At 34.0% G+C, this 10680-nt stretch overlaps 2 protein-coding genes and 1 long non-coding RNA gene across 4 annotated transcripts; 2 read left to right on the top strand and 1 right to left on the bottom strand.

The window, feature by feature from the left end:
- Positions 1-40: 40 nt before the first annotated feature.
- Positions 41-1017, bottom strand: LOC105269816 (uncharacterized). Its single transcript, XR_892480.1, has 3 exons — positions 925-1017; positions 364-850; positions 41-275 (listed from the first exon to the last, which is right to left on the bottom strand). It is a non-coding gene; the product is annotated as an uncharacterized lncRNA (long non-coding RNA).
- A 226-nt stretch (positions 1018-1243) lies between these two features.
- LOC105269874 (odorant receptor 13a-like) lies at positions 1244-3831 on the top strand. Its single transcript, XM_011310450.1, has 5 exons — positions 1244-1413; positions 2917-3007; positions 3074-3210; positions 3516-3648; positions 3725-3831. Exons 1-5 carry the CDS (start codon positions 1244-1246, stop codon positions 3773-3775), a joined length of 582 nt encoding a protein of 193 aa, XP_011308752.1. The 3' UTR covers positions 3776-3831.
- Positions 3832-8207: 4376 nt separating this feature from the next.
- Cox10 (Cytochrome c oxidase assembly factor 10) lies at positions 8208-10507 on the top strand. 2 transcript variants are annotated; one of them, XM_011310349.1, is made up of 7 exons: positions 8208-8348; positions 8606-8706; positions 8769-9015; positions 9169-9364; positions 9458-9633; positions 9721-10038; positions 10162-10507. In XM_011310349.1, exons 2-7 carry the CDS (start codon positions 8632-8634, stop codon positions 10374-10376), a joined length of 1227 nt encoding a protein of 408 aa, XP_011308651.1. In that variant the 5' UTR covers positions 8208-8348; positions 8606-8631; the 3' UTR covers positions 10377-10507. The 2 variants fall into 2 exon arrangements, with proteins under 2 accessions (XP_011308651.1, XP_011308652.1); XM_011310350.1 differs by lacking the exon at positions 8208-8348 and adding an exon at positions 8436-8455.
- The last annotated feature ends 173 nt before the right edge of the window (positions 10508-10680 follow it).

Below are 10680 nucleotides of genomic sequence, written 5' to 3'. Positions count from 1 at the left end.
ATGAAGTTTCAGTTAATTTTTTTTTATCAAATAACTGGTTTTTGTCATTTATATTTTTCAATTGTGATTCACGTGATAAAAATACTGGGGGGTTTGAAAATTCGAATAAAATTTCAGAAAAATTGGATTAGGGTTTTTTACTCTGATGGTAACAGGTCGTATGTGTTGAATGCACCCTAGCAACCCCCTAGGTATGGGGTGAAGGGAAGCTTAATTCCTCAGTACGTCTTCGTCTTCTGTATTGTGACATTCTTGTAACGTTCGCTAAATTCTTCCTATAAGTGGTATATAACAAATTAATTTTTGTAGATTGATATTTGGTATTTAATTATTCTTGTTTATAATTCAAGTCGGCATAATTACCTTTCTTACTTGTAATTGGATTAGGTACGGATTTCACTTTTTTTGGTTCCATTGGTTCCATTTGTTTTTTTCGTGCGTGAGACGACGAAGAACAAAATTGAGTTTGTGTTGAACGATTTGTATTGTAAGTCCCAAAAAAGGGGAAGTTGCAATTATTATTTATCATCAACAATGTAAAAGGTATGGAAAAATGATCGATTATTTAAATCTAAACCAGTCAGAAGACGAAAACTTTTTATTTTCCTTTCGATTTCTTCCGTAGAATGTGAAATAATTCACATAATTTCGAACTTTCTACTCAGTGATTTGAAACATTAATGTCGATTTTCAATTTCCAATGATTATGTTCATCATTCTTCATTTATTTCATTAACATTGAACTTACAGGATTACCCCAAGTTTTCAAGAGTCTGGAACTTTTCACTTTGCAGTAATCCTTAGAGTAATTATTTTTCAGGCTTCAGTCATAACTCTTCCCCTGCATAATCTGCAACAAGAACAATCATGAATTACTTGTAAAATGTGAATAGATATTTATTAAGCTCTTGTAAGTTTATTTACATTTAAATTAATTTGTTAAGTTTATCTGGTATCGAGGGATACAATAGGGGAATGAAATAAAAATTTCGGAACTTCAGAAGTTGTGAACTCTAGTCTTCGTTTGACTCTAGACAGATATTCTCGACTTTGTTCCCTCACAGCATGTCAAGAGAAATCGTTTCTCATAAAAAATTTATCGGCGCAATTACTGCAACGAGACACTTGGCTGTAAGTCGTGATGAAAAATGGGCATTTTTTAGTATCTAACAGAATACGATATGAGCTGGCGTTCAAGATTTTAATTGACAGCTCAAAGGATTCAGTCGCATCAGCAGTCGTCATGGGGGATATATTCGACTCTAGACATTATCGAATTCTAAAATATTCCCTACAGTCCATCGGACATTGGCCCTTTCAATCGTCGAAGGAGAAACTCTTCTTCAGATCATTAACTCTTTTTATAATCAGTACAATCGTTATACCAAAGGTACCATTTTTATTTCTATTTTGGTATTTCATCTGAAAAAATAATCTATAGTAATAATTTATACCTAGAAAAAAACCAATTTTATCATCAATTTTATCATCAATAATCATTCATTTATTTTCGTTGAATTATAAATAAAATGTTTGCTGTTGTCGATTTTTTTAAATAATTCCAAACGATCCCATTAATTGTCTCCCACCTGTTAGTAAATTAGTAATAAATGGGTTTAACAAATTCATCATTCGAATTAGACAATAAAATTGATTGAATTATTGAACGATTTCGATCTGGTCGTCGAGTGCCTACTGATTCTGGGATGTTACATGCTCGGTCTAATAAAATTCTTCAACTGGATTATCATGGAAGATCATGTAATATAATTTATAACCATCCCAGATGAGATCTCTCAGTTATTACTAAATCGCTCGTTTTAGATGAAGCATTTATTACTAGTTGTTGAAAAGGACTGGAATGATTTAAAATTGGTAAGTGAACGCCAAATACTCCATCACCATTCGAACAGGGCAAGACGATGGAACATTTTCTATGCAGGTATCGTGGACTAATTTTTATCTTTATTATATAATATATTATATAAAACATATAAATAAATAAAATTAGAAAAATGTACGGAGAACGATTTGAAAAATATATTCTGAAATATCTTGAATTCTGTCTTGAATATATTTCAATGGATTCTTGATTGATTAATTCATAATAAAAATTATTTAGTTATTATAATAATTGAAAAATATATGAAAGTGGGTAGATATTTTAGATTTATATTATTCAAATGGATGTTCCATCTATTTTCTGAGAAAAAAGAGGTGATCGATCAATTTCGAATGGGTCTTTCGCCTATTGTTGGAATAAATTGAATAATTCGCGTTTTTTTTTGTATTTATTATACACAGTTGGTCTCTACTCCTCTCTTCTGGCTTATTTTAGCTCACCTGCGGTTCCAAAAATTCTGGATATTATCAAACCGCTGAATGAGTCTCGACCTCGAGTTTTTCTGTATCAAACTGAATTCTTCATCGATCAAGACAAATATTACATCCATTTATTGATTCATGCCTATATAACGGTGCCCGTTGGTCTATCCTATGTTGTTTTTTTCGATAATTTATTCGCAACTCTCATCACTCATGCATGCGGAATGTTTCAAATTCTCCAGTAAGTAATTCCAAAAAACACTAGTTGAATCATGTGTAAGACTGTATCGCTTTCCAGATCGCAATTGGAAACAATACACGTTAATTATACTATGCAAAATCTGCACGTGAATAATTTCCAAATAACAATGAATTGCATAAAAAGATGTTCCGACTTGCAAACATGGATTCTCATGTGAGCTACGTCTTATCTAAAATTATGACCTTTTTAAATAAAATATCCTTCTTCATAATTTGAAATTGAAAAGAGAGCCCCAATTTAGAGCATAAATTTTGTAGATGTTAGAACAATTTATAGAAGAACCCGCTAATTTACAGTATAAATTACTGGAAATTGTTCATTAAACATAGGTTCGTCACAAATTTGGAGTCATGCTACAGTATTGCTCTTCTAATTATCGTTGGTGTTAATATGCTGCTGATAGTATTCGCAGGAGTAACAGTGAGTACCGAATGCAATTGTTGGAATTTATTAACATACAACAATAATTTGTTGTCACGTTGTGAGGTTGTTATTAAAATATCCAGCCTGGACGAGATGATCAGAATAATATTCATCTCCCTAGCTGCCCTGTCTCATTTGTTTTGGATCAGCTGGTTGGGACATATTCTCATTGTTAAAAGTGAAAAGGTTTTTATATCCACGTGAGTAATAAAGAGCAACAATATAATTTGTTACTCTTAGATTAGAGACAATTATTTGGGTTTAAGGCCCGGATGGACTGTCTGGAAAAGATAATTTACTCCAAAATTGGGACTTCTAATTATTCCGTCAATTAATCGTTTTTTCCGATAATTGTTAGCTAGCGGCCTAGTTGTTGACAACCGCTAGAACGCTAGCTAACAATTATTGAAAAAGAGGGTTAATTGCCAAAGGAATTAGGAATCCGAATTTCGGAGTAAATTATCTTTTCTAGATAATCCACCCGAGCCTTAATTGTAATTTTCAGGTACCAGAGCGAATGGTACCGATTGCCCCCTAGATTACAGTTGATGATTATCCCAATTATGATGAGAAGTCTAAAACCATGTGAAATAACAGCTGGAAAAATCTACGTCATGTCGATGCAAAGTTTCGGAACGGTAAAGAGAATGATGGAATAATTAATTATCTTATTATATAATCGAATGATTCAACGCAATTATTTTTTTTTCGAAGGCCTTGAAGACAATGATGTCTTTCTTTACGGTTCTGAATTCAATGCGTTAATTATGCGTTCATCAGGAACTCCGTGGCTAGGAAATATTTTCATCAACCCAGAATGGCATGTCAATCTACTATTTCTAACGAGAAGAAACTAAATAATAATCACGTTTTTTCGTTTACCATTCTGTTGAGGTTTTGTCATATTGGTTATTTTCCATATTCTATAAGTTTGGTTAAAATGTTATTGAAGTCAAGCTGGCGATTAATTACTCACAAGTAAATTAGGTTAAAACTTCCATGAAGAGGGAAAAATGGTAAAAATTTCCGTTTTATGAGCAAATGACAGTGAAAGGTGAGTAAAACTGAGAAGAAATGGCAATTTTTACGAGTCTTTCCTGGTGAGACTTTGCGAATTGTCACAACGTGGTACAATTACTAAAATGGTAATAAAGTTTCCCCTCGGTACTAAGTCTGTCTGAAAATCGAATCGATGTAGATTAAATTCCTCAGTTATTCACGTAATTGATTCTCTAGAAAGCAATTAGTCCTCGTTACTCGTATTTTCATTCTACTTTGATGTGTCGATGGCAAGAGAGATTTACCATTATCAAATATTCATCGACTCTATTGCCCTCGAGGGCGCCGAAGGGGTTGAAAGATTTAGATTTGCCAGTGTGAATTCAGCATTTGCCATCATTCAATCGAACATTTTATAAACTGGATATTTCAGTTGAACCTTGTGCATCCCCCGATCAGAAAAATCATGACCGACATTTTCGATTCCCCCTATTATCGAATCTTAAAATATTCCTTACAGTGCATCGGACATTGGCCTTTTCGACCCTCGAAGGAGAAAATCTTCTTCAGATGTTTAACCCTTTTGATGGTCTGCTCTATATTAATACCAAAGGTATTTAAGTGTTAACAAATTCATTTTGTTTATAGATCATTTGATAAATATCTGGAGTAATTTACTTCTGTCCAATACATATATTTGAATATTTCCGCTGGAAATATATATAATTTACATATCTATGTGAAATACATAAATATGAAATTTTATTATTTATTCTTAATATAATTCCTTCACAATCTATTCTATTTTCCAGTGAATTACAGGGTCAGAGGTACCTTTCTCAGTGTTTTTACGAATTTGTAGTGTATTGATTATATCAACGAGAGGTTTAGTACCTTTTAATCAATTTTTTGTATTTGTATTATTTGCATCAGATAATAAAATTAATTGAGTCATTGAATGATTTCGATCTCGTCATTGAATGTCTATTAAACTTGGGATATTACGTAATAGGTCTGACGAAATTCATCAATTGGATAATCATGGAAGACCACGTAATTATTTTATAGTTTACCTTGAGATGTTGAAATTATTGACTTATCATTTTCTACAGATGAAACGTTTGTTAATAATTGTTAAAAGCGATTGGCAGGGCTTGGAATCAGAGAGCGATCTTCAAGTTCTTCATCAATATTCAGACAGGGCACGACGATTAAATGTATTTTACACAGGTACGAGTAATTCACGTTATTTAATTTATTTTCTCATAAATATTGTTGGAGATCAATTCTGCGTATACGTATGAGAAGATGTTATTTTACGAAAAAAAAACTAGCGGTAGAATGAGAAAATATACGAGGAATAAATAGAAATAAAAAGGATTGATTGGAGATTTTATCATATATCTCTCATCTGTTCCTTCAATTAGTTTCTCAATAGATTAATTTTTTTATTTCATTCATTTTTATGGAAAATAGTGTCAATCTACTCGTGTCTGCTGGCTTATTTTTGCTCACCTGCAATTCCAAAAATTCTGGATATTATCAAACCGCTGAATGAGTCTCGCCCTCGAATTTTTCTGTATCAAACTGAATTCTTCATCGATCAAAACAAATATTACGTCCATTTATTGATTCATGCGTATTTAACGGTGCCCGTTGGTCTAGCCTATATTGTTCTTTTCGATAATTTATTTGCGACTCTCATCAGTCATGCTTGCGGAATGATTCAAATTCTCCAGTAAGTAAATCCAACATATTCCAGTTAAATCGCGTGTATGACGCATTGCTTTCCAGATCGCAATTGGAAACATTAGCCATCAACAAAACCGTGAAAGATACTGAACAAACATCAGATGATTTTCAAATAGTCATTATTCACACAAAAAAATGTTCTGACTTGCAAACTAGAATTTTCAGGTAAAGTGGAAAAATAAATATCTTTCTACTAATATTTCTAGTAATAAAAAAGAAAAGGGAAACCGATCTCAAAATTTTGAATTCATTTTTAATTTTTAGGACAATTAGATTATTATTATGCATAAATGAATAAATATTCGTGAATATAATTGATAATAAATTTAGAATGATCATTTCTTAAATAAATAAATTTTGTCCCATTTATTTATATAATTCATGGAGATTCATGATCGTGTTTATAATTTCCCTCGGAAAATTCATAATGTTTTATAAATTATAACTTGAGATGAAATTTAATGCAATAATCGACAGATTTACTGAAGAGTTGGAGTCTTCTTACACTATTGCTCTTCTGATTGTCGTTGGTACTAACATGGCGTTCGTGGTATTTACTGGAATGACCGTGAGTACATAAAATCATGTACTCAGGTTCAATAAACAATAATCTGTTGGTATGACCTCAGGCAATTGTCAAAATAGCGTCTCAATCGAGTGAGATGATCCGACTATTACTCGCATGTTTTGCGTCAATCACACATTTATTTTGGATCAGCTGGTTAGGACATACTCTCCTCATTAAAAATGAACATGTCCTTCTGTCCACGTCTGTAATTTATCGAAATAAATTATCAGTCAGACCAGTCTTCCTCAATTTTTTACCCTTAAATACCCGGGAATCCCGGGGATTCGAGGATCATTATTTTGGTGATTAGTGTCAAAGAGGATTGATTAAAGTAGAGGCTCAGTTCTGGGGGTTGGAGTGACCCCAGCGACATCGTTGTACTGCACCCCAAGAGAAGGACGCAATAGGGGTGTCTGCCCGTCAGCCGACTCGGTAACTGCCTCAGTAGCAGTAAATTGAATTTGATTAAGGGTTAATTGGATTTGATTAAGGGTCACATGGGGGAAAAAAATTTAAATGACTCCATAAAATTGTCAAATTTCCGTGAATACCAATTTCGTAACGCAGAAAATAACATTCATCCTGTCGACTGGTCCCTCATTCCGTGTTGCGCCCTCCCTCTCTTCGGGTGCAGTACTACGATGCCGCTGGGGTCACTCAAACCCCTAGCACTGAGCCTCTACTTTAGTCAATCCTCTTTGATTATTGCGGTGAAAATACTAATTTTATTATTAATTTGAAATTAAATGGAAAATTACCTACGTCATGTCGGAAATTATCTGACAAGTGCGTGTTGTGGTTGTGAAAATAATTATTAGTATTTTATTTGGTCAGTGGAGAACTCAGCGGCCATCTTGTAACGTATGTTGGAGTGGGCAAGAAAATGGAGTATTTTATATTCATATGATCATATGCCAATAGTAATTATTCCCCTCCGGAACGTAATTACCAACATGTCGTAATTAGTAATCTGCAATTACCATCACCGCACAATACAATAATCACCATAGAATCTGGGGATTCCCCGAAATCTCGGATCGGGATATTTTGAAAATTTGAGGCGGACGGGCACTCAAAATTAATCGAAATGAGATATGAAATTTTTTTTTGGCATTTCTAGGTACCAGAGCGAATGGTACCGATTGCCTCCTAAATTACAGCTGATGATTATCCCAATTATGATGAGGAGTTCAAGGCCGTGGCAATTAACAGCTGGCAAAATCTACGTCATGTCAATGGAAAGTTTCGGTGCGGTAAGAAATAATAATAATTCTAATATCCAATCTTAATTAATTGAAGGAATTACTCAAGGTATTTATTTTCTTCTCAAAGGCTTTAAAGACGATGATGTCTTTTTTTACGGTTCTCAACTCAATGCGATGAATATTAATTCAGGAATTCAATACTCGACAAGTATTCGTGCGTTTTGCGGATAAATTTGCAATTTCTACCGAGAACTCAACGAAATCGCAAATACTTTTACAATTTTACAGAACAGATGGCATTTGTACTGTGGGATCCGACAATTTTTCCGTGGTCTTGAAGAATCAGTGGAACATCTAGAAAATTATTCATATAAGATCGACTCATCACGAAATTCTTTATTTTATTTCTCGAGATGGCATTTACATTTCATTTATCATGGAATATTGCGTAGAATTAAGAATGATTCCTCATTAGCCTAGTTTTAGTTAATGAGCGCAATTAAAAGGAATGATTAAAAAAATATTTTAAACATGATCCCTTGAGGAAAATTTCATCTTTCGAAATTCAAAGTTTCATGAATGATTAAATTTTCCACAGATTTGTCTCGTATTATTTGAATATTCAATTTTTTCCCGCCGGTAGCAGCGATTGACTTCAGCGCCAATTTCTCAGCAAAATTCACGTGTTTACGAACTGACATAATGCAAAATTATTCTTTAGAGTGGAAAAGTATTTTCTATTGATATTTCCATCGTGACAATTGGATGGAAACATTTCCTCAGCAATTAAGCTGATGCTAGGCATTTATTCAGGGTGCGTATTTTTCATTTAATCAATCTTCTTCCAGATAAATTTATTTTTGTGAATTTTGAGGTTATTTTCGAAATATCCCCTGTGATTATGTCATCAGTAAACGTGAGGTAATTTTTCACTGCCAAATTGACAGAAAGTCAAAAAGTTTGTGTTTTTCTCATGGAAATTCTCTTACTGCACTAAAAAAATGTCTTTTTATTTTTTTATTTCACTTTTTTGTGTTTTTTCTCACTTTATTATGGATTTTTTATTTGCAGGATGATGTTGGACTAGGAATTCTTCTATGATGATATTTTTATCGTCTTCTTTGAGGCTCTGCAGATTCACAAAATGTTGCAACAATATTTTAACAACTTCAGTGAGTGATCTTTTTTATTAAAATCCATCAGTAATCAGTCATTCGATTCATTGTTTCTTCAGTACTCTGCGAGACCTGTGATAAAAGAAGAGTCCCTCCAGGAGCCACCATGGATAACAGTTTCGAGTTCCTCAAAAACAAAATTAAAATTCAGTCCAGAGGATTTAATACCTCCAGCGCAATTAATACCGAAAAAACTTGACGCCAGTATTGAAAATGCCAAAAATTCAGAGGGATGGAATAAACTGGCATTGGAATCTAGTAAAATCCACAAACACTGTCTAGCATTATCAAAAATCCGTTTAACATGTGAGTATTTTCCTCCTTTCACATCCAAAACAAATTTCAATCAATTCTGGTAATAATGATTTTCAATAAATTCCCACCTGTTCTGTGCTAAGAAAATTTCCCATTTCATTTTCTTTATTTTGATTTCTAGACGAATTATATCATTTTTTTCAGCTCTGGTTGTAATTACGACGATGGGAGGATATGCCCTAGCCCCAGGTGCTTTTGACCCCCAGACATTCATCACGTGTGCCCTTGGGACTGGTCTAGTATCAGCCACAGCAAACTCGATAAATCAATTTTTTGAGGTGCCATTCGATGCTCAAATGTCGAGAACGAAAAATCGAGTCCTGGTACGGGGCCATGTGACGTAAGCAATGATAAATAGTTATCCTTCCTTTAAATATAAACCATTGACTGTCATTTCCCGCAAATAATGAGAAATTAATTTTCTTCATTCTAGACCCGCACATGCTGTCGCCTTCGCAGCAATTTCTGGTATCACTGGACTGTCAATTCTATATTTCACAGTCAATGGATTGACAGCTGCCCTCGGCGCAGCTAATTTGGTGCTCTACACAATGATTTATACACCAATGAAACGAGTGTCAATTCTCAATACGTGGGTTGGATCTATTGGTAAATAATAATAAATAAACTTAACTAGACTTAAAAATGAGATCCGTTAATGTTTAACATGAGAATAATGATCAATTGTTGACCTAGTCGGTGCTATTCCACCGCTGATGGGTTGGGCAGGCTGTGCAGGTGATCTATTAGCACCTGGAGCTTGGGTGATGTCTGGGATGCTGTACGCCTGGCAATTTCCCCACTTTAACGCTCTCTCCTGGAATCTCAGGCCTGACTACAGTCGCGCTGGCTACAGGATGATGGCTGTCACCAATCCAGGACTTTGCAGAAGAACTGCCTTGAGATACACTGGGGTATTGATGGGACTGTCATACTTGTCACCGATGTTGGACGTCACTAACTGGTGGTTTGCTGCTGCTTCCACCCCTCTCAATGCATATTTCCTCTACTTAGGTGAATTATTTTTGGCAATCTAAAATAGATTCGTTCGGTTAATCATCTCAAATTGCCCAGAAATGCCCCGAAGTAACTTTTAAACTTTTGTAAACAATAGCTGAAAATTTTTGTTATTTCTAGCTTGGGAGTTCAATAAGAAATCGGATAGCGCGAGTTCTCGAAAGCTGTTTCGTTTTTCCCTGATTCACCTACCAATTCTGATGATCATGATGCTGTGCAGCAAGAAGTCCTGGGCGAGTGAAACTAGCGACGAGAGAACGAGTCAGAAAATTAGTGTAAAGGCCGCAGATTTAATAGAGAATTCAATGAGACTCTTGTCTCCCACCTCAGCGTAGATTAATTGATTTTTAATTGTGTAAAAACAAACGTGTACAGTCTATCAACCCTATGTACATAAATAACTACTATGTAATTAAATTATGAAAACAATCGAATAAACGATCTCTTAAAGGAAATTTCCCCATCACAAAGAGTTTTGCGATGATTATTATAATTATTAAAACCACTCATAAAAAATGATTATTACTCGAATTAATCATTCAGTCATAAGGATTAATAATAAAAATAATAATAAAAATTTGACAAGTTTATTCGTTAAAAAGGTAATCGGGATTGCAAGAAATAAATGAAACGACGGCA

This window comes from Fopius arisanus, unplaced genomic scaffold (genome assembly GCF_000806365.1).
Source record: "Fopius arisanus strain USDA-PBARC FA_bdor unplaced genomic scaffold, ASM80636v1 scaffold00075, whole genome shotgun sequence".
In the NCBI taxonomy this organism is placed as follows: domain Eukaryota; kingdom Metazoa; phylum Arthropoda; class Insecta; order Hymenoptera; family Braconidae; genus Fopius; species Fopius arisanus.
The sequence above is the reverse complement of the archived record's forward strand: the minus strand, read 5'-3'. Positions and strand labels throughout refer to the sequence as shown.

Coding starts and splice junctions, on each gene's coding strand:
- LOC105269874 (XM_011310450.1), top strand. CDS start 1,244: ATGGGGGATATATTCGACTCTAGACATTATCGAATTCTAAAATATTCC. Junction 1,414..2,916: donor CCATTTTTATTTCTATTTTG/GTATTTCATCTG, acceptor CATTAAACATAG/GTTCGTCACAAATTTGGAGT. Junction 3,008..3,073: donor TAGTATTCGCAGGAGTAACA/GTGAGTACCGAA, acceptor TCACGTTGTGAG/GTTGTTATTAAAATATCCAG.
- Cox10 (XM_011310349.1), top strand. CDS start 8,632: ATGATGATATTTTTATCGTCTTCTTTGAGGCTCTGCAGATTCACAAAA. Junction 9,016..9,168: donor ATCAAAAATCCGTTTAACAT/GTGAGTATTTTC, acceptor CATTTTTTTCAG/CTCTGGTTGTAATTACGACG. Junction 9,634..9,720: donor TACGTGGGTTGGATCTATTG/GTAAATAATAAT, acceptor TTGTTGACCTAG/TCGGTGCTATTCCACCGCTG.